The 24,932-nt window shown below is 40.5% G+C and overlaps 1 protein-coding gene across 1 annotated transcript in view; it reads right to left on the bottom strand.

Annotated features, from left to right (window-relative positions):
* Nucleotides 1-24,932, bottom strand: part of megf6b (multiple EGF-like-domains 6b) — a 57,800-nt gene that overhangs the window by 23,635 nt on the left and 9,233 nt on the right. The window contains exons 4-5 of the mRNA XM_058054282.2: nucleotides 23,887-23,991; nucleotides 4,611-4,733 (exon numbers count right to left, since the gene is read on the bottom strand). Of these exons, the coding sequence (XP_057910265.2) occupies nucleotides 4,611-4,733; nucleotides 23,887-23,991 (228 nt within the window). The remainder of the gene's footprint in view (nucleotides 1-4,610; nucleotides 4,734-23,886; nucleotides 23,992-24,932) is intronic.

The following is a 24,932-nucleotide window of genomic DNA, read 5'->3' as shown; positions in this document are numbered from 1 at the left end:
GACAGAGACATGGTGGAGGAAAACTGTGTTTTCAATTATGACAACTCAACACACGGATTGTATTTACAATAAAAACACAGCTAGTCAGCTCCGTGAGCAAAAGGGGACTTGGTTCCAGCAATAGAATCGGATCCTGCTCGTGAACCCGTCCACTTCCAGTCATGTCCCACAAATACACTGTCTGGGGCACAAAGGAGAGTCGGAACTTTGTGTTTCTTTGCCAAACGTCAGCCTCACTTCATCTGCAGAAGCTGGCCAGGATTAGTCCTTTTTTTTTCCATGCACTTCGTGCTTTGGTTTGGCAAACAAATCCAGCCAGGCTTGCCGAAAGCCACCAGCACCCCCGCCACTAACCCCTATGTGCTCCCAGTCTAGGATTCCAGGAGTGTTAGGGCTCCAGCTGCACAGGGTCCCATATACAGTATTTTCAAAACAATGCAAACTATTTTTAAAAAAATATTTCATTTCATATTACCTCATACTAGCAAATATTCAGTAATGATAATCTAATCTTGATATCAGTCAGGCTATGAAGCCTCCCAGTCCGTTCGAATTGCTCAATGTGGAAGATGGCCAGGAAGTCCTAACTTACCTGCAGCCCTGTAAGCTAGGTTGTAGCCATGGTAACGGCGGAAACAGTGCGGCCTGTAGCACATCCTCCTGTAGAAACTGTATGGATAGTTTGCAGCAGAGGCTTCCATGCAGATGAGGAGGAAAATCCACCATCGTAGTAGTGACACCATGTTGTACTAGCTGTCACTGAGTATTGGCATCAAGCAGTAAGAATGCAGGTAAAAATCATCATGAAAAACATTGAGGAGTGGTGACCTCTCATTTAGGCAATACACTGTATGACTGGAGTTTTCTCTCCTTCCATCTTCCTCTCATGCTTCCACCCTCCCAAAGCGTCCGTCATGTTAAAAGATCCTCCCCTCTCTCCTCTACCTTTCAGCTCTCACACAACCACTTTCGACTCTCCTAGAACTCTTTCAGAGCCAGTGGCGGTTCTAGCTATGAGCCATATGGACAATTGCCCTGGGCAGCATTTTCTTAGGGGGTTGAAGGGGTGGGGGGCTGTGAGGGGGAAAGAAAAAAAAACAACAACCCATTGATTGTGTTCAGGGCTCATTTCCTCATCATTCAGGATGTGTGGCAGATAGACGCCCTCTACAGGCAGGAGACTTATGTCCCATGCTGCCATCATCAAACATCCACCATCTGACATGGATCAAACCACTGTCATTAACCTCGGGTTATTTCCAGGTTATTAAAATGATATGTTTAATATATTTAGTGGCTTATACTGAATTTGGTACATAGTACGTGCATTTGATGGAGATTTGCACCCTTTTCCCTGAATATTTGAGAGTCTGGCCAGGCAAAAATTCAAAAAATATAATTTTTTCGGTCTTGTCCAGCCATTGGAGCAGATACCATAAATGCCTAAATGTCCTTATGTGCTAAACAGGTTTGCTCTGCCAGGGAAAGGTGTAAGCTACACATATTTTTCCTTCTTGCCTGGTGGCAAGTTGTAACCGTGCACATCATAATTCTGTAGCTACAATGTGTCTTACATTATACAGGGTCAGGCAAAATGATCTGACACATTTGTAGGTTGAATATAAAGCAAATAAAGTAAAGACACATTTTCAAAAAGTACATAATATAATGCAATTTTTTTTTCATATTATGCCATTTTGCTTTGTTTCTTTATAATAAAATATATATAATTGTTTTTCGTTTCTTTTTCAGTTGCTGACATGAATTGGACTGGTGAACATCATGCTTTCATTGTGGAAACGTTTATCAAAACGAATCTGTAACTGCAACACAACGAGCGTTCCGTTTGCACTTCAATCTCGGTAGACATGATGCAGTACCAGCTTGAAACACCATCTTGTTATGGGGTACCTGTAAACTGTTATTAGTAGAGTTATATCTACTACATAAACTTCACCTAAAAGTGAAAAGTAGACTTGTTGTTTTTGGAAAGAAGCCATCAGCCATGTGATAAGAACAGAGCAAATCCATTTCTCCTTATGATGCTGACATGCACGTGGAAAAGAATGCGGGTTTCAAAACTTGCCAGAAGTTCAAATTCTATATTTCTAATCCAAACATCTGAGAGAGGAATGAGACTTTTGGACTACAAAAGCAAAAACGTTCACAAATATTTTCATCATTTCAGAAGCAGCAGCACCAGATACTTCATAATGATACTGCATAGCTGCACCGACTAATGCAGGGGTGTGCAACAACTTCACATTCAACTTCAACATTCAACTTCTTAGCGTAGCGCAATCATATTCGATCCCTAAACTACATTGGATGGGTTTTAATAAACGAAACGAAAGAATATCAAAGTAGCCCACATCCTTTTTCTTGGACACTCCTGATCTAATCCAATACAAAAGCAATATTAATACATGGTGGAAACTAGAACCACAACTCATTGTAATGCAGTACTACACTTCTACACCTGGACTGGTGATCAATCATAGTATAGCGATTTATTTTGACGCTAACATACAGCCGCCAATAACTGTTAGTTCAGCTGCCCAACACTGGCACAGCATCACTCGGTGCAAGCCGTAAAGTTTATTCGGTGTGACGGCTAAAATGCTAAACCCACGGTTGGAGTCTTATGCTGCGCTGCAAAACTAACATCATAAAAACCGTCCAGGATATGAGACTCTCGGATAACATTTGTTGTTGTTTTACACAGTGAACAAAAAAATGATTGTTGGTTTTGTGTCATTGCCGGCAGGTTAGCAATGCCAAATCATAAACATATTTTCACACACAGTACAGTATTCCATCATGTGAACATACAGCACTGCTATTCAAAGCTAAACTCCGCTTTTTTGCCCACCAGTGGCACAGAGTAGAAGGCTATGAAAGCCATCTGCCACAATGTTCCATGGCTTGGATAAGATCTCTCAATGAGGTCCTCCAGTGATCATTTCTCTGATCAAACCAACCGCATGCTGACATTGCATCGCAACCATCAAAACTATGGCAGGAGAATAAAACAAGAACATCCTCTTGGGAATATGTCGGAAAAACATTCTGGGTTCGTCATGAGTGGAAATTTGGAAGAAAGAAGAACTGGAAAAAAACAGCAATTATTGATACACAGCTAAACATTTAAGGTCTTTTGAGTTATAAATAGTCACACAACTACACCGTCAGCATGTTTTTAGCATTTTGGACAACAGGAAATGTGATTTTTATCCACGTTGGGTAAGACTATCATCACACATCATCACAATATATTGGTAATCCAATATTATATACTGCATGTCCATCCATCAACTCCTGTATAACAACAACCTGTATAAGGTCTCTCAGGTTGAGAGGGTGGCACCCGAAGAATATACCTTCCTCCTCACCCAAATTGGAGCACCGCAACGCACCGCAACGCACCGCAACGCACCGCAACGCACCGCAACGCACCGCACCGCAACACAGACCACCTGGTTCGTATCTGTGATCTGTGACCGCGTTTAACACCCCCCTTGGATACCTTGTAGTATTTACTTATGCCATTTGGGCTCACAAACGCACCACATGTTTTCCAGAATCTCGTCAACGTCCTTTGCGACATGCTGGGTCGCTTTGTGTTCGCTTACCTTGACAACAACCCTCCTTAAACCTGTCGCCACCAGCCCACTTAGATCTCCAGAGGTGCTTCATCCTCCTCCTCCTCCCATGTTAGTCGACAGCCACCCGGCATTCACGGTCAAGGACCATTCATGAATCTTCCGTTCCCTTGTCTTTGATCCCTCACTGCTTTCGGACCTTTATGACAATTTTCCCAAGAAGCAAAGTAGGCTGCCAGGCAACACCCATTAAGTGAGGGGGTACTGTCATGCCCTGTGTTGATCCCCTTTATTTATTTATTTCTTGCTCTTATCACATGGATGGCGGTTTGCATGCCAGAATTCCTTGTTTGGAGTTTCGTTTTTTTTTTCTGCATTTATATTGTATTACTAGTTGGACTAAAACTTGCTTAAGCGTCTCCTCAGGTGAGCAGTCACCTCTCCAGCCATCTGGCACAGCCACCTATTAATCTATTGGATTATTCTTGTGGTGTCAGATTTCTGTTTGCTCTCTACCCACCACCACCTTTTGTTATTAGAACAAACTATGAATGGGGGTGCAGATATTTTTTCAACATGTCACATTATCTATCTAATCACACATTTACAATAACATTTACAATGGAATGGAATGTATACCAATCAATGTATACCATATGCATGTCCAAATAAATTAAACCATTTATCTTGACCTTAATTAACTCATTCGCTACCTAAGACATTTTTATATGTTTTAGCTCATAATACTTGAATTTAAGAGATGATGTCTAGCAACTTCGATGGCTTTCTTGATTTTTCCAAAATCACTTATATTCTTACTATAACCATAACATTGTATTTCCCAAAAAATTAATTCTTATGAGCTATTTTAAAAATATATATATACTGGTAAATGAATGACAATTTATTTAACAATATTACTAAATGAGCTTTACTATACTTGCATCTGTCTTGTATTAGATCTCATCAGAGAGTGTAGATGTACCTAACCTAAAGTACTGGACTCACCTTGACAAGTTTTACCATCAGGACCTAGTTGGAGTCCAGCGGGACAACGGCAGTAAAAGCTTCCAATGGTGTTGCAGCAGAGAGCTTCACATCCTCCATTGGTCTCCTCGCATTCGTTCACATCTGACAGGAGAAACAAGGAAAAGGTTAATATGGTGGCAAGCTGATAAACCACAGAAGTCAGGATGTCGGTTTAGAAGAGGTGCCAATTTGATTACTTTTGAAATGTCTGAAAAGTGTCAAATCCATTTTCCTATTTTGCTCTTCGAAGCAAAGGAAAAGAAGTAAGATGCTTGAAAATGCTGTTCCTGTCACCTTCTGTGTAACCTCTTTTTACCACACATTTGCTGTCCAGCAGCTAAATATCACGCCAGAGTTGTCATCAAGTCAACCAGATACAATCTTTGCTCTTGCAGACAGCCAATAATAACAGCCCGACTCTGGTGCTGACAGTTCAAAATGCACAGTTTCTGCATGAGGCCAAATTAAATTACATTGTATATATGTAATATGTAAATTAATTACATTGTAACTGTAAAATATGATGTGACTTTTTAAAGCAACTGACTTGATGACACCAGTGAATGATCAACAAGATCATCAAAAATAAAAAAAAAGATGTTGGACAGAATCCTGGAGTGCATGGAGTCAATCAGAAGGCAACAATTAGCTTTTACGATAATTTTCTCAAAGCCAAAACAAAAAAAAAAGAGTGAAGAAGATGAACTGCCAACTGGCGAGTAAAGCTACTTTTCCAGTTCACAACATCTGGACTACTTCATTCCAAAATGAATAAATAAATAAAATAAAAAACCTGTCATCCACACAGAAAACACACAAGAAAACACTAAACATATATATAACATGGGCTACACTCCAAGTCTATGCAATAATGTGATTTAAACACACAGTTTGTAATTTGGCCAAAAGTTAAGTTTCCAGCAGTCCTACCTTGTAATATCACTTTCCACCACTGCAATATGAGCACCACTACTACATCAAAAACTTGTTTACACTGCCTGTAAGACATTTTAGAAAAAAGGCGCCGACTACTGTCGCTGTGTGAAAGCGCACACCATCACAATAATATTCTATTTTTGCCAGATTCTGTTAAAAAGGCACGGGCTAACAAATGTTTTGATGTTGCAATTTTACATGATGTCTGTGTCAAAGGGGTTACTGTTTGGATGCGGGGGTGCTGGAGCCTATCCCAGCTGTCTTCGGGCGAGAGGCAGGGTACACCCTGGACTGGTCGCCAGCCAATCACAGGGCACATATAGACAAACAACCATTCACACTCACATTCATACCTATGGACAATTTGGAGTCGCCAATTAACCTAGCATGTTTTTGGAATGTGGGAGGAAACAGGAGTACCAGGAGAAAACCCACGCATGCACGGGGAGAACATGCAAACTCAGAGATGGCCCAGGGGGGATTTGAACTCGGGTCTCCTAGCTGTGAGGCCAACGTGCTAACCACTAGATCACCGTGCAAACTCCGCACAGAGATGCCCAAATGTTGAATGTTGGAATGGGAAAACTGAACATCTAACATCAATTTATTGCAGACTCTTCTTGGCTTGCTTGGTCCACTTATCCAAATGAGCTGTACTAGCATAGTTCATCATACCTGAACCAAACATGTGAACGCAGCCTAAAGCAGACCTGTGACAGTCCACCAGCAGGATGCCTCCGAGAGTCAAGGGCAGGACGATGGGACCCTGAGGGATCTTGCAACGCTTGCTGCCTTTGTGTGAGGAGCTGGACGCCACACCCCTCCACACACACCATTAGCAGCCTTTGGACCCCTGAGGACACACACCTGTGTTGCAGGATTGTGTCTAGAGTTAGTGTCACCCTCATTATTCTCCAACATTTTCTGCACAATAAGATAGCAGGAATGTTGAGGCAGGAGACAAATATGTAATAAAGATATTTATTTGTAGAAGAAAGCATATGATTGTTTCCGAAATTATCCTGTAGGACAATCCAATTAATTAGGAACTATCTGTGTTCCCCTCAGTGCATTACAAATGACCTCATAAACTTCAGTGACCTCTCAGGGTCGTCTCCAGTGGGCATTCGTCTTGTCAGCTAACATCAATGAAACTTTTGCTGATCAATCATTGCTTCACCACACTTCCAACTCCAGCAGAGGACATCTAAGAGCGAGAAACTCAAGAAACCCCCAAGAATCACAGAGGTTTCACCTCCCTGACCTGAGCCTCCAGTAGGTTGCATTGATCGTTATTTGGAAAAAGGAGTTCCAATGGCTAAAACAACGCAGCCAGCTCCATGGGGCCAGCGTCAAAGTTCAAGGCTCAGGGTCAAGCAAAGATCATTTGATTGAACTTCACATAAGTAATATACACGGTGCAACAGTTTTCTTGGACCGCTGCAGTTCTTAAGGCATCACACTTTTTTTGGGAATTTTGCCCATCATTCACAATCCGATCAAAAAAGATCTGCTGTGACGACTGCGTAATCAGGAAAAAGCCGAAAGAAACAAATTCACAATCCTTATATGAAACATGAACGCATCTTTCTTTCCCTATTCTGTGCATTATAACACAAGAAAACAAGTTATTAATCAATAACCAATTACCTAAAAATGTTCTCTACAAGAGAGGAGAAATATGATCTCAGGGAAGAACTACATTTGAAACACTTATATGCTAAGACTACGTTAAAAAGCCATAGCATTTCAGTATGTGGAATCAAACTATGGAATGGATTGAGTAAGGACCTCAAACAATGCACAACGATGAGCCAATTCAAGAAACAATACAAGCAGTTGATGTTTGCTAAATACAAGGATGAAGAGTCTTGAACCAGTCATGATGTGCTATATATAGCACTATATTGACACTTACTATGGTACCCATTATGTCATTGGATGGTCATATCACCTCGTATTTCAGTACGTGACAAAAATTGTAAAAAATTAAATACAAAAATAAAAATTATATTAGGAAAGCAGGAAGTGAACAAATGTAACAGTTACTGATTGTAAAAGTACCAGATGGAGGGGTAGGATTTAATAAGCTTTGCTTCTTCCTACTCCTTTTGGACATGTGGAACTGTGAACTGATTATGTGATGCATTCAATTGTAATCTGATGCATGTTCAAATGAAATAAAACCATTACCGTTACCATTAATTTCAGCTAGCTTACAATGCTGTCATTGGGATACAGCTATTTCGACTATGAAGCCCTCAACAAAAAAATCCTCTAACATTGTTGCATAGTTTGATATGCATGCTGTGATCATGCATTAACACGTACGCTGATGATAACATGTAATAGTTGCAGTATCTTACCGTATTTGGATGACTTCTTTCCTTCTTTCCTATGCATGCCATATTGTACCCTAAACTAAGATTGCACGCAAACTGAGGCAAAATGAACCTTAACCAGAAAACATGCAAACCAGGGCGTATGCTAACCAAGGTTCCACTGTATATCGGTATTGTATTGGAAGTGAAAAAGTTGCATCGGGACATCCCCTCATTTGAGACATTTATTTTTCGTCTATGTCTCCAGGTCACTATGTGTGTGTGTGTGTGAGTGACAGGAAGAAAAGCTCTTGTAAAAAATATACTGTATAACAGAGCCTGTTCTTTTCCAGACATATTTTTTAAGGAAAAACGTGTCATATATTGGGGTGAATAGAGTTAATTAAGCATGCATGGAGAAATGGTGACCTAAACATCCACCGTCTAAAGTTGCACCTATCGTGTGGAGCGTACCTATAGTCCACATCCTCTCAGCACTTTGGTAAGTGGAAGCAGCTGTCAGTTTGCCAACCAGAAATGAACACTTGTGAAACCCACCAGGCTTTTTAGATCACCCCCCTCCTCCCCCAAGAGGAAACAGGTATCTATGCCCCCCCTCCTTTCCCACACAACCCTCTCCTGATCCTGCATGAATACTGCAATTTTCCGGCCCCTTGCTCCTGAGATAATAATCTGGTGTGGAGGTTTTAGTGGTCTCTCTCTTAGCCACTCGTGGTCAACTGTGACATGAGTGTGGTGGTCCTTCCCGAGAGAGCGGTGGCGTTATCACAGGAAGTCGCACAATACAGCAATGCTGGAATGTAAGTAAAGCCCTCAGCTGCAGATGAGCGTGCAGGAGGAGGGGGGAGGGGGGGGGGGTCGTGTAATCACATCTTTTTTGTTCAACTTATTTGTTTTTCATTCTTTTCCACATTGCTTTGGAAATGCACATTTTTGCGGGCTTTTCTCAGGCGTGTTTAGGGTTTCACTTAATAGGAGACATAACAGCAGTAAGCACTCCTGATGATGTTTGAGATGTTGTTATCCACCCAGAACATTGCATTGATGCTCCAGTGGGAGTGGATACAATGGAAAGTGGAACCTCCAAGAAGAAGGACAAAGTGGCCTAGAACTTGCCACTTGCACACGGAATGGGAAGATAACTTCTCTCCACTGCATCATGTTGGACATGCTATGGTTCTGATAATCTAATGCCGGAGTCTCAGTAGAAGCTAACAAGCTAATTGGTCTGCGGTGGAAGAACTCTGTAAGATCAAGCTCCATTCACAGTCCCGTTATACTGTGTTTTTCAGCGAGGACAAACAGGTAGTGCCAAATCTGTTTGTGGCAGCCTACCAATCAATCAAGGGGATTGGGATGGACTTTTAATTTTGGATTGGTCTCTCATATGCAATAAAGTATACATCATGCATTACTCCACATTATCTTGAACCAGTCTTGATGTGCTATACATATCACTATATTGACACTTACTATGGTACCCATTATGTCATTGTATGGTCGTATCACCTTGTACTTTGGTACACGACAAAAAAAAAAACAAAAAAAAAAAAACCTTAAACCATATTAGGAAAGCAGGAAGTGAACAAATGTAACAGTTACTGATTGTAAAAGTACCAGATGGAGGGGTAGGATTTAATAAGCTTTGCTTCTTCCTACTTCTTTTGGACATGTGGAACTGTGAACTGATTATCTGATGCATTCAATTGTAATCTGATGCATGTTCAAGTGAAATAAAACCATTACCATTACCATTACATTATCCAGAGCTAGCATTCATGCAAAGTTGACAGCAAGAATATTGTGCCAATCTGGCTGAGATGAATGAGCATACCATACCATAGCTTTAAAGGATCATATCATACGCATACGTTTTTATTATTGACCTCTGCTGTGTATAGAAAAATAATTTAGTAGAATTATGTAGAAAAAATAATCTGTAGAAAACTTTGGGTTGCTTATAAAGGCTTCATTTGTAGTTCACGCACATATTGAGAAGCCAAAGACTTCAAACCACACGTATTCACTTTTTCACCCTGTTCTCGCTTCCAGAAGACTATTTATTATGCGTAATTGAAAACCCTGATCCCACTGATGCTGTTTAAGTGCCTTGTGGGTGCGACTCACTTCCCAACACCCTGTAATTGTGGCCATTGCTGTGCATTGCTGTGGCTCTTGTGTAATCAGAGGGGGTTAGAACAGAAAGACCCCTTTAATACAGTAATTATAGACAAAACTGTCTTTTTTGGACTGTTTTATATTTAATGATGTTAACAATTACACCAGAAAGTCACCTTATGTACATTTTAAAGTAAGGAGATAGACTGGAGATATTGTGAGTCTTGGTTACATTTTTAGTTGAGCAAGATTTAGTACATGATTTAGTTCTCCCCGTGCATGCGTGGGTTTTCTCCAGGTACTCCGGTTTCCTCCCACATTCCAAAAACATGCTAGGTTAATTGGCGACTCCAAATTGTCCATAGGTATGAATGTGAGTGTGAATGGTTGTTTGTCTATATGTGCCCTGTGATTGGCTGGCGACCAGTCCAGGGTGTACCCCGCCTCTCACCCGAAGACAGCTGGGATAGGCTCCAGCACCCCCATGACCCTCGTGAGGATAAGTAGTAGAAAATGAATGAATGAAGTTGACTATAGGGGTGTTATTTCATGTCTACAGGGCTCTGATAATGTTAAAAAAACGTATTGAGAAGGTTCTAAACAGGTTTTCTATTCTCCAAGTATGAACATTTTCAATTTAGTAATATTCCTGAGCGGTATAGAAATTTGATGGATGGATGGAATGCTAAACAAAAACCCAGCAAAAGTGGACAAATACAGCAAAAAAGGCGGAATGTAACTAGAAAAAGCTGCACACGCCAATTCTGCAACTTTACAGAGTGAAAGATGACATATTAAAGGAAATATTATATAATTAAGGTATATCATTATTATTAGACATTATCATGGTCTCAAATTTAGACAATAAAATAGTTTATAGTTTTGTGACTTAAATGTAAAAAAGTTTGTTTGTACAGTCATATTTTTTAATTGCACTTTTCTTAAAATGAATGTTAAAATCTTGTTGTGTCTTGTTCTTGTGGACCCAATCATGTGCATAATTTCATCTTATGACTTATTTTACGACACCCCTAGTCATACATGTTGAGAAATAGTCCATTTATGAACATAATCAGCCTTAGATACTATTTCTAATAACATCCATTGCATGTAATACATATGTACAATGGGATTTCTGCATGTTTTCACGTGGAGGGTTATTCCTATCCTAACAAGCAGCTGTCATTACCTCATGTAATCTTGAATTCCGCTACAGCTGGACGCCTTTAATCCCACACACAGGCTGCTCACTTCGCATCCGTAATGCTTTACCACACGCATGAACTAGTGTCATGTTGTGACTGTAATCGTGTGGAGCCAGGTGATTTACATCCAAGAACATGTGAAAAACATGCAGATCACTTGTTACGGCTCATTTTTACAATCAGTGCAAATGAAATAGAAGGAGGCCAGCTGCATGTAGCTGTGCGTGTCTCCAGAATAACATTTTATGATGGAAATGCCTGTGGAGCTCGGGGGGGATTGCCCTCTGACCCCTTTGCGTGTGCTGTATCTGCAGTCTACCTGTTGGAACCTGATGCTTTTCCCTCTGACCCGGGAGCTTTGAACGCCTGGGACAACACATGGAGGCCACAAGAAATCCAAAAATGACTTGTTGTGATTTCCAACCTGTCTCCATCCCCGGGTTCGTATGTGTGAGAATTATTGCAATGGTATGCGGCGAGGCACTTTTCGCGCCAGGGAATGCAGCTCAAGGCAATTTAGCTACAAAGTGCAAGGTGTCAGGATGCATGACGGACTGTCGTGCTGAAATTGCACAGGAGGAATAAACACTTAATGCAGGGGTCTCAAACATGCGGCCCACGGGCCAAATGTGGCCCGCAGGACACTAGTTTGAGGCCCCCGCTTTGATATGAAAGTTTAATGTTAGTGCGGCCCACGCAAGTTTGATATGGATGCTGTATGGTATCATGTACCCAGAAAAAATTATTACGTTTGATTAATGTTCATTTTAAAGGTTAAATAACTGTTAACAATAATCCTCCCTATCCGTGTGGAAGTGGTAAGTTTTTGGCTATTTAAGTTTAAAGGAAATAACTTGAAGGCTACCGTTTAGGTCGCGAGCTCTCTAGTTTGCGAGTTAGCATGTGTCTCTAGACCCTGCAGTTGCACGATATGTTGTAAATAAAAAAAGTATAAATGTGACTATAGTCGTGTTTTGTCATGTCTACAGGGCTCTAATAATGATTTGTTAATTTTAATCTGAAAAAAATAATTTGTCTACCTACCAACTATATGTGGTTTCTTAAGTTTTTATTATTTGCATTTTTATTATTATTATTATATTTATTTATTACTGATTGATTGATTTTCTTTATTCTTGATTTGTTTATTTATTTTTCATCTTATTTTGTGCAGTAAAATAAAAATTAAGATATTTGAGAACAGTGGAATGTTTTATCAGAGCTTTTATTGTAGAAAATTGGAACCAAAGCACTGAAAAAGTTTGTATATTTTTCTGTTTTAAATAAATGTTTTTTGGGTTTTTTTTGAAAACCTGATGCGGCCCAGCCTTGCCCAGACCCTAGCTCCAGTGGCCCCCAGGTAAATTGAGTTTGAGACCTCTGACTTAATGTGTCCACGTGTTCTTTATACACCGTCTACAGATAGTTGTTCCAAGATGGACCAGCCAGTAGTGTAGTACGCCTTTGAAAGTCCTATTATAAACTCAGCCTATCATTTGGGGATTTAATCGTTGCTTACATCAGCTGATTAATGCAACATCATTGACTTTAAAGAAGCACTCGCTCAGCTTCCAGCTGGATCATATTTACCACCCCCAATACCCTTACCCTTTAATTATGTTCTAGTTGAATACATTGGACTGATGCTCTTGCTCGCATGGTTGTTTTCTGTGAAGAACATGAGTCAGATAATCTGTATTAGACAGCACCACAAATATGAGACAAAAAGGTTTCAGTTTTTCAGCGTTTTTGTCAAATGGTTGATAAAGCCAATCCTTTTACACGGTCTCCTCAAGGTAGTGTTTTTAGATAAAGGTACAGTAATCTCTAGTTTATTGTAGATAATTGGTTCCAGACCCAACCATGATAAGCACATTTCCACCAAGTAAGATTGAGGTGAAGAAGCGTGTGCAGGCAGGATGGAACGGGTGGAGAAAAGTGTCGGGCGTGATGTGTGATAGAAGAGTTTCAGCTAAAATGAAAGGAAAGGTGGTGAGAACAACCATGTTGTTTGGTCTAGAGACAGTGAGGAAAAGACAGGAAGCAGAACTGGAGGTAGCACAGATGAGGATGCTGAGGTTCTCATTGGGAGTGACCGGGATGGATAGGATCAGGAAGGAGTACATCAGAGGGACATTACATGTTAGAGAGGCCAGACTGAGATGGAGAGGAGAGATAGTGAATATATTGGTAGAAGGATGCTGTGTTTAGAGCCGCCAGGTAGGAGGCGTAGAGGAAGACCAAAGAGGAGGTTTATGGATGTAGTGAAGGAGGACATGAGGGTAGTTGGTGTGAGAGAGACAGATGCAGAAGACAGATGCCAACGCTGCTAAAGAAGCATCCACAATGCTGGCCATACTGGACAACCAGCATTTTGTTGAAGATAGCGGTTTTCCTCAGCCGGTAAACCACTTAGAGCCATGATTTTTACTTCCGAGCTGCTGCTATATTTGGGATGGGAACATGACGGCCACAATCATTAATATACTAATGATGGAATACACTAAAGATGGAAATAAGGACATAAGCTTCAATACTCATTTATGGACGTGTGATGTTTGCTCTGTTAGCTTGCTCAACAGTGGCTGCATAAGGACTTCAAACTACAGTTTTGTTTGTTTGTGTAGGTTCAAGGTCAGCAACCCGCGGCCCCAGAGCCGCATGTGGCTCTTTAGCCTCTTTTTTTGTGGCTCCCTTTGCAGTGCTCGAATATTTTCTTAACACCCGAGTGGGGGACATGCACGGCTTTGTTTTTAAAAAATCCAACTTTGTGTGGCCCATGAATGCATCCTGGCTGAGTGACAGGAAGCTATTCAGTTCTCTCTCACACAGGACTTTCCCAGAACTATTTGACATTTCTAAAAAATAAATTAGAATTTTTTTTTCCATGTGATCCCAAACTTTTGAGTGGTAGTGTATAGCAGTATAGATCAATATACTATTAATATCGATATCAGTGCATAATAATGCGCCACATTTCACTGTGAGTAATGCTAATGGTGTTGTAAAGTTTGAACTCGACAATAAGAGCATTTGGAACGCTTACTATCAAGAATCAATGTCTTAAGGACTGACATGAAGATTTATGTCAAACTGTCTAAAACAATGCCTCAACACGTGAAAGAGAGGAGAGATTGAGTCTCATTACATTTCTTTCAGATTAGCATCTGCTTTTCACAAATCACAAAACATCACTTCGACGCCGGTCACCCCCCCCCCCCCGAGGCGTTCTCCGCGAGAAGATAACAAGGGAGATAATGTTGTAGTCGGAGGGGGAGAACACACAGATTGCGAGTATGGCTGGAGGAGCTATGTCACAAAGATGATACATCTGAACGGCAATAATGGAGAGTGAAGTCACGTAAGAAGATCAGCCCTCTGCTGACCATTTCTCTAATGATATTTTGCAAACCCCTGTCATGTCGGATTTACACATCTTTGATGACCTGGCCTACAGTGTAACCAGCAGTGGCCTTTCATCATGGATGCCGTAGGAAGCCTAATGAGACGCACAATTAGGTAAGATTAGGGTGCTCTGCAGGACATGCAGGTAGGGCAGGCGAGGACGAATGCTGCCCTCAGAGACTTTGTTCTGTTTCACATTAGAGCCTCATTTCATGCAACAAAATATCTCATAGAATCAAACGTTTTTTCTCCGAAGGGGTTGAAAACAACATGTTGGCGGAAAAACGTGGGGAAAATCTTAACATTTTTCTGCAGAGGTATACAACAATTTGGATTAAAAAAGTAGTCATTCAGCATAAATCAGGGTAAAGGGTTTCTATTTTTTCTGGTGCACTATATTACAACTATATTGCAACCTTTCAGAAATGAATGAACAAATTATTTAATTAATGATTGCTGTTTCTTTGTAGACTGTGGTCTATTATTATGAAATACAAGATTTGTAGTATTCTGAGACATTCATCCTTATTATATTACCCTACCTTGCACTCGATGGAGCAAGCCATGGATTCAGGGTGAAAAAAGGTTATTCTCCCATTCCGTGTGGAAGTGGTAAGTTTGTGGCTTCTTATTTTGGCCTTCTTTCCCACTCCGTTTGAAATCGGTATCCAAAACCGGTATCACACAAGCCCCATTGACTATTCTGTTTGATTATAGTGGCGCATGTAGACCAGAGATTGGAATAGTCCTTTCCATGTATATCATTGTTTTCGGAAATTTGTCATTTGGAAGGAATCCATTCCAAGAGGAAAAACTCCTCTTGAAAACTAATGATGGACTTGAATCATGAATCTACATGAATCTACTCCAAGTGTCTTCAAGAGAAGGCTGTAGAGCCATGACAGCTCATTCATGGAGTAGGTTCCTGCCTCAAATCAAGTGTCCATCAGGCATGAAGTACTGTAGTACCTCCACATTAATATGCATAATAATCATTCAGTTTGCTCCTCTACCCAGAATTCACCACTCAGAGCCCTGTAAAGGTTCTAAAACTTTGAAGATGCCCATCTGCAGAACTTCATGATTCACGATTAGCAGGTTAGCGTTTGGCGTGCAACATCAGAACAACTAACTCCTGGATAATCATTACCATATTTGGTATTTTTGTTTGAAACCAGAAGCAATTAAGAGATAGTAAGAGTGGATCATCTGATGTTTTTAACAGGCTCCAGCTGAGAACGTCTGCTCTTCTACTTAGCTTTACTTGAGTAATGACATTTGGGGTTTCTAATAACAAACATGCAAACAGAGGGTAGAAAGTAGACACGGTCAGGTTAAGATTTAATGTTCTCACTCATTGCTGTTCATGTTCCTAAGCGATGGGTTGTAAATCAGCAGCATAAATGGCCTGTTCAGTGTCACTGACCTGTGGTCTGTTTTCACCATTAGGAGGTGTAATGTGCTTCCGTGCATACTGTTAGCAGGCAGTGGTGCATGACTGGCAGGGCAGCTGAGGCCAAGCAGACACTGCAAGATGTACTGTCGGAGCTGCATCGGGTCCGAGACAGTGCTTTCTCACACGTTTCCACAGAACACTTCTGACCCTTAAGTTCCTTCACGCTACCATTTTTCTACACTCAACATTCACACTAAAACTTTGTGTGACACTTTTGGTTAGCATTTTAGCATTTCAACATTGCAAGTGAGCTAAACATTTCTCACTGATATAATAACACTGCGCTTTTTTGTATATCCAATTGCTGTTAGGAAAAATGCACTTTAAAAAAAGATAAATACCCATCATCCACATCCTCATATGAGACATGAACACACGTTTTCCTCTTTTTTTTATCGGTATTATCAAGATATCATTAATATTTGACCCTGATCCTCTTTATTGGCAGAAAAATGTCTGGACCGCCGTCAAATTATACACCATGTTTCGTAATGGCAAAATTAAGATGCAGAACTTTTTATTGCACATTGGACTGTCTGCTGCTAGACATGATAATTTTGAAACCGTACAATCTGTACATCTGACCAAATATTTTTGCGATAATCAGTCATCATTAACGTAGGAATTTTTTTGCCACATCAGAGTGACCTTTGACCTGTCCATAAGGACCCCGTGGACAAAATGCAATCCCAAAGTTCCTAAGATAACTTGTCGACGAGATCGACGACGGATGTGAGGTTACGCTGACCTGCCAAAATCTAATCAGCTCATCCTTGAGTTTGAAGAGATTCTTCTGCCTACCTCCAGGCGACCTCCAAAGATCGAGACGGACGGACATGAAAGAACTACACCTCAGGCCATGGCGGCACGCAAAAACACATGCCTGAGAGTACGTAGAATTCATACATGAGGAGGAGAACCATGTGAGCTGTTGCATTGTGCCTCAGTGGAGAGCAGGGCTGGTTACAACAGGTTGAGGAATACGACTGAACCTTAAGTAATTGCAGACTCGAACTGCTATTACAGCTTGAACAGAGGCTCCACTCGGGGAAACATCTGAAATCAGACTCCCTGACTACAGCTATATGTGCATACACACATTACGTCCCTGTAGAGCTTACCACAATATGTTAAGACCCTTCATGGCATTGCGGCATGTGTTGTATTTGCTACGAGGTGTACCTCAGGGTCAGTGACTGTCAGCGACCCAGAGAAGTTGTTGTGTAGATAATAACTGACCCAGAAGTTACTAGCTATGCACAAATGATGGTTTAATGTTGTTCTAACAGTAATGTGTTCCTGAAGCCTGTGTATGAGCACTGAAAGTGAACTCATTTATCATCTCCCTTACTTATTTGCTCCAATTTTGAGATAATTAAAGTCTTAGAATTAAAGAATTAATGAGGCTTAAATGGTCAAACAAAACAAGCAATTTTTGAGGATCACAAAAAAGAGCAGCAAAGTTTTTGACAAACAATGTTTAAGTTTGGCTGCAACTTATTAAGTTAGACAAGAGCGGAGTTACAGTGTACATGTAAAAAGTGGATAAAACAGCACTTTTTAAAGAGGGACTCTGTGGGAGATACGGATGGATATGAACGATATTATAGGCCAAGCCGGCCCGTTTAAGAAACATTGCATTGTGGGAAGTTAAGTATTTTATTTCTGAGCTTTCGCACAAGGTGGGTGTTTCTCTATTGTTTCTCTTCTGTCTGCACTGCCTATTGTCTTCTGTATCCTGATTGGCATTGGACCATTGTCAATCAACCTTGTTTGTGCAGTCTCCTGGCTACCAAACTAGCTAACCATATGAGCTGCTTGCTAACCGCCAACACTGTAAACCACAGAAGAAAGATAAGAAGGTGACCATGTGAGGAAAATACTACTACAGGAACAATATGTTTTAACAAGGATACAAAAACACTACAGCCGAACAGTCAAAGGAGTGAAATCACGTGAGTCACTTACAGTAAGTAAGTTGATCATTAAAATTCCAACAGCATTTTAACTTTGAGAGTGTTTAAACAACAGAGAAATGTAAGATAATGCTAACGCCTGTCTGAGAGTGTATGATGACAGTCGTAAACATTTTACAGTCTCACAACATATATAGTAATTCAGGCGCTGCGGTTTCCACCCACATTCCAAAAACATGCTAGGTTAATTTGTCCATAGGTATGAATGTGAGTGTGAATGGTTGTTTGTCTATATGTGCCCCATGATTGGCTGGCCACCAGTCCAGGGTGTACCCCGCCTCTCGCCCAAAGATAACATGCCCGCAACGCTAGTGATGATAAGCGGTGTTCTCACATTATTAACCAACCGGTTGTGGGCACCAAGTTGGTGACTCCTGAATTCTAAAGGGAGTCAATTTTATATTGGTGCACAATCAAACAGCAGAATGGTATCTCTTGTGTTCCGATGAAAATATGACATTGTTTTTAGCATATATTCATCATTCAAAGGATAGCGAACCATTGCATTGTGGGGTATGTCGAAATTGTGTATGACAACACATTCCCATGCTCCCATGACCTAACAGTGAAACCAAGAATCCTTTTAGAGATTCATAAAATTTGAAGACAGAGAGGAAAAGGCATAAGTCATTGTCATTTCTGGCTGCTTCAAAGATAAAAACGGAATGTTGTCTCAACTGAAATACCTCCATTTCCAATAAAAATGCCAGCAGCTCATATCAGACATTTGCAATACAAAGACTGTCCGTAAATCACAAGCAATAAAAGTGAGCAGTCAAAAGGTAATTCCACCATATTTTGATTAAAGCTCGAGCCATAACACGACTATCGCAAAGAAGCTGTATGTTTTGGCATTGGAATGACCCCCGAAGAACCGTGGAAGTAAGGATTCCGACTGTAACAAAGTGACTGGAACATTTCACAGGTTAAGAAACCTGCTGATACCAGCGCAGTATCAGGTTATGTCTGGATGACAGTAATCCTCCACTATCAACTGCGGTATCATCGCCTCATATTCATGTCATTAAACATTCTGAACAATAAATCTGTTTTATGTTTTAGAGAATGTCTACTTTCCCTGGGGAACATGCAGGTAGCTTTACACATAACAGAGAGTAGATAAGTAAATGGAGAAAGGGTTTCCAGTTGCAGTGAGTGTCGGTCTTTAAGTTCATTGTATGAAGACATCTGCCATGGCTGCCAGAGGTCTAAAAGCTGTGGATACTGAGAACCCAAAAAGGCCATGTGTCTAGTGATGGCGTTTAATGGACTACATGGACTACAATGTACCAGGTTACCATTTTGTAATAAAGAAAAAAGGCTACAGAATGAATGGTTCATAGTAAAGTCATTGTAGAGTCATTCCACATTATTTTCAAAAATCTGCTGTACAGATGAACTAAAGCACTAAAGCAAACTCAAACTCAATTTACCTGGGGGCCACTGGAGCTAGGGTCTGGGCAAGGCTGGGCATCAGGTTTTCCAAAAAAAAACAAAACGCATTTATTATATTATTATTTAACAGAAAAATATACAAACTTTTTCAGTGCTTTGGTTCCGATTTTCTACAATAAAAGCTCTGATAAAACATTCCACAGTTCTCAAATATCTTAATTTTTATTTTTTTGCACAAAATAAAATGAAAAATAAATAAACAAATCAAGAATAGAGAAAATCAATCAATCAGTAATAAATAAATAAATATAATAATAATAATAATAAAACTGCAAATAATAAAAACTTATATATAAAAAAAACAATAAAAACCACATATAGTTGGTGGGTAGACAAACTATTTTTTTCAGATTAAAATGAACAAAGCATTATTAGAGCCCTGTAGACATGACAAAACACGACTATAGTCACAGTTATACTCTTTTTATTTTCAACATATTGCGCAACTGCAGGGTCTTGAGACACATGCGAACTCGCAAACTAGAGAGCTAGCGACCTAAACGGTAGCCTTCAAGTTATTTCCTTTAAACTTAAATAGCCAAAAACTTACCACTTCCACACGAATAGGGAGGATAACGATTAACAGTTATTTAACCTTTAACATGAACATTAATCAAACGTAATAATTTTTTCTGGGTACATGATACCATACAGCATCCATATGCGGGCCGCACTAACATTAAACTTTCATATGAAGGCGGGGGCCTCAAACTAGTGTCCTGCGGGCCACATTTGGCCCGCGGGCCGCATGTTTGAGACCCCTGAACTAAAGCATTTCAGTACGGAAAGTGCAAAGAATAGACAGTTAATCTTTTTAAAAAAGCAAGATTTGTTGCCTTTGTAATACTTTTCAAAGCATCCATTGTGACTTTACCACAGTACTTAAAAGCATGGACCAAATAAGCAGTAATTATTGTCTTATATTGTACATCACTTGGACAGAATGACAGCCTCAGACAACAATTAGGGGAGTAGCAGACTAATTGCCTCCCCTTTGAAAGACACAGATGCACATGGCATAAACAGACGTAAATCACCATACATATAAAAGAAAGAACCACATCAAAAGCGCCAAAGTGGGGGGTAAACCCACACGTTGCATTGAACAGGAATTCAATCGCTGTCAGGATTTGTCACAAATGACTGAATGATGAGTGAAGGTTTGTGGCCACGTCGTCCGCTGTGGCCTCATTTCTTTTAGTGTCAGTAAAGTGTTGCATGACAAGCGGCAACACGCAATGTTAAAGTGTGGAGGCTGCAGTGGTAAAGTCAGCTTGCTTTGGGTTGCACGCTCCAAACCGCACTTGGGAATGTGTCGGAATGCCTGACCAAAATAAAGCGCTGTCACAGTCACAGGGCAATATAATCACCCACTGTGTTGAAATTACATCTAAAAGAGCGAGGACCAGTGCATGGATTCTCCATAAGTGAAGCCCCCCCCTGTCGGTGACCATTGATTAACAATTGTGGCAAGGGCTGGTAGACTGATATCTATGGGATAGGCGCTTTTCTACTGCATAGGACTGACTTGGCTTGGTTTAGTGCAGAGGCCCACAGTAACAAACAATGGAGATTGAGGGTCTCAGTCGGTCCAGGAGGAGACTGAAGGCAGTGCTGCAGCAAAGTAGGTTTTGGGCAGTACACTAGTTTTAGAGTACAATTTAGGGACGGACTCCAGGTTCAGGCTATGGTAACAATGATTTGTCAAGCAAACTATGGTATTGGTAATGGTATTATTTCATTTGAACATGCATCAGATGACAATTGAATGCATCCCATAATCAGTTCACAGTTCCACATGTCCAAAAGGAGTAGGAAGAAGCTAAGCTTATTAAATCCTACCCCTCCATCTGGTACTTTTACAATCAGTAACTGTTACATTTGTTCACTTCCTGCTTTCCTAATATAGGAAATAAGTTTTTTGCTTTTTTTTAAATTTATTTTATTTTGTCACATACTGAAGTAATGGTAATGGTTTTATTTCATTTGAACATGCATCAGATTACAATTGAGTGATCACATAATCAGTTCCACATGTACAAAAGGAGTCAGGAGTACACAGTAACTGTAACATTTGTTCACTTCCTGCTTTCCTAATATAGTTTAAGGTTTTTGGGGTTTTTTTTGTCCCGTACCGAAGTACAAGGTGATATGACCATCCAATGACATAATGGGTACCGTAGTAAGTGTCAATATAGTGGTATGTATAGCACATCATGACTGGTTCAAGACCGTGAGTAAGGTTTGAGTCATTGCACATAAATAAGCAAACTAATGTGGGCATACAAGTTGTTTTTTCTACAGCCTTATCATGAACAGTCTAAGTCTAAAAAAAATTATGTTTTGATCTCAAATCTACAAATTCACAGAGTTGTAAATGCCGAATCATGAATACAGATATCAACTGTGTCTTCTTCAGTAATGGTCACATTTAGTTTGACAAACTGTGAAACTTCTTACAGTGTAGGATGGACTGAGGAACATCCCTTCATACCACTACACATTGTTGACCAGAAAAAGAAATAAGCTCAGACTGTGGGAAATATACACTGCTGCCATACTGTAAATATCCCACACTGTCATATGTTGTGTCAGGGAGAGAATGCCGGACGAGACATGCGTTCTGGTACATCCTATGTGCGGTTGATTAAATCTGTCAGTCAAGCATGGAGTAATCAGAAGCAAGACAGTCGGACAGAGAAAGCGCACAGAGCTCTGATGATATAAACAGGCTGTCAGTGCCAGATTGTTGGGGTTTGATCATGAGCCTCGTTAATAATCACGAAGCACAACTTTGCTGTATGGTGTCATGAAGCTACATGTGCTGCACCACAGCGCTTTTGAGAATGTTAAGAAGGTAAAGCGACTTCCTCCTGGATTGATCCTTGCTGGAGTACGATGTCAACACTCGGGGCAGGAATTTCCTGTCGTGTGGTGCTACTATCAGGAAAAACAACAGAGACCTCCGTTGTTGGACTTTAGCGCAGCACAAATTCAACAATGAGGACTGTAGATAAAATATTTGTGCTGCTGGTCAAGAATGCTGAGGTGTGGAGATTCACACTCAAGATGCAACCATTCAAAAAACATTACTACTTGTCATTATTTATGCCCTTTTGTTTCAATTTCACACATTTACACTGCTTGAAAGAGTCTGAATGTTTCCATCTTTTCTCCAAGCAACTATATGCAATGGAAGGACAATTTTGTGAAGCCAATATTCTGCCTTCTGAGCTAGCATCAGAAGCCTCTTTCACACTGAGAACCTGCAAAACCAGGCCCCTAATAGGTGTTCCGGCATTGTTGCATTTGTGGTTTTTACACAGTCAAAGCAGCATATGGTTTCACACAACAACATATTATTATTCGTAATTTATTATTTTTAAGACTCCTTTCCCACAATTGGGGAAAATCCTCGGGCTCAGTTGTGTAAGTAATTGTAAAGTAAAAGTAAGGCGGATTGACTTCATCCCCACTATGTCAGTGTCAGGTGTTAAATTCCCAAGGATCCTTAGAACCACATCGTTACAGCATTTGTTACAGCTCTGACATCCATCTATTTTCTATACCGCTTATCCTCACAAGGGTCATGGGCGTGCTGGAGCCTATCCCAACTGTCTTTGGGCGAGAGGCGGGGTACACCCACATATAGACAAACAACCATTCACACTCACATTCATACCTATGGACAATTTGGAGTCACTAATTAAGCTAGTCCGGCCTTTGTTACAGCTCTGACATGATCTCAGAAACCAGAGAATTGCCTGATTTATTTCATATCAACCACGTCAAGGGAAATAAAACTGACATAAAAGTAATAGAAGTGGAACATTTCCTGTGTGAAAGGATAAGACTGACAAGTATTGAAAGCAGTTGTTGGTTTGAACATCAAGCCAGTTGTGGAATTATCTGATTGCTTGATGATGTGTTGCTGTGTGAAAGATGCACTGGATCAACTAAAATGGGTGGGTGTTGAGGCCCTGCATGGGAATCTAACGTGCACCTTCTGCATGACTGCATCATCCAGTCAAAAGTGACAATAGTTAGATTTCTTATTATTCACAATAACACAGACGCACAGTTGTTTCATAATAAGGTGTCTCTTATTGATATATGATCTTTGGTTTTTCACAGAGCACAATATTGCTTTGACATTTTTGACACAAAACCTTATCCCTCCATCACTTTGCCAAGGTGTCATAATCAACATGAATGATGTCGGCTGATAGCATTTGGGGAACTTCAACCTTTGACTCGTAATAAGATGGATGAACACATGCCAAATTTGAAGATATTTGAAATACACCACGGAAGAAAAACAGGCATCATCGCCTCCAAGCAAGTCCATGAAATTGTACTCACCATACTGGCAGCTGGGCCCATTAAAGCCCGCAGGACAGTCGCATAGCTGGGTGGACCCCTCCTGACATTGACCCCCATTGAAGCAGACGCCGTAGCTGCACACAGCTGCACGTGGCACATATAGAAGACAAGAAGAAACACAGGTGAGTAATTCATCAAATCCGTATCTTCAGTTCGCAAAAAGTCATCATCGAGGAATCTTAACATTGGCTTAAACACTGGAAAAACATCTCCATTCACAACCCAATCAAAATGCATGACTGGAATACTTCCAAGTGAAAGAGTTCTGTTTCCCACACACAGATTAGATATCTGAATGACCTGACTAAACACTTAGGACACTTTATGTGTAGGTTTGTGTTAACTGCTGAACTGCGGCACACAAAAGGAGAATTTGTCAAAACATGCACCACTGTATTGCCTGTGCAAATATTATTAAAATCCAAATTTTGACCCATATATTGTATGTTGGATTGACTTGAAATTTGTTGCACAGCTCCACATGCTCAACAAAACACCCACTACACCTTAAAGGGGACCTGTTATGCTTTTTTCCACTTTTCTGACCTATAAATGTAGTTAGTAATGTAATATTCTAGTGTTAAACGATGCAAGAGTTACGGATAATAAGGTTTGTGCATTTGGAAGTGAGCCCTGAAAGAAGTTTGGGATTGCTCAAAATGCTTAATTTCAAAAGGCGTGCTAGAAGGGAGCGGACTTCCTTATATGGGCATGGCTGTAAGCCAGATAAGCTATCGGCCCTCCGTGAAGCTCTCTTTCTCGGTTTATGTTGCTAGCAATGGCTTGTAAGGGAAACAATTCCTAATCAGGCAAAAGTGGTTGGAGTTCCTGACTCCCTACCAGCAAAAGAAATGGATTTGAATCCGTTCAACGGCATTTCACACTGGACTGTTTTGTTAACATGGGCCAATATGCAGACAGACTAGCCTTCTTGTTGAAGCCTAACACCTTTAGAGAGTCAAGTGAGCAAGCAGTAGGCAACAATTTATCAGTGCCCTAACAGTTTATTTTGTGTAAATCATGGA

This window comes from Doryrhamphus excisus, linkage group LG18, assembly GCF_037039965.1.
Source record: "Doryrhamphus excisus strain RoL-2023G ecotype Guam linkage group LG18, RoL_Dexc_Guam_v1.1, whole genome shotgun sequence".
NCBI lineage: Eukaryota > Metazoa > Chordata > Actinopteri > Syngnathiformes > Syngnathidae > Doryrhamphus > Doryrhamphus excisus.
The sequence above is the reverse complement of the archived record's forward strand: the minus strand, read 5'-3'. Positions and strand labels throughout refer to the sequence as shown.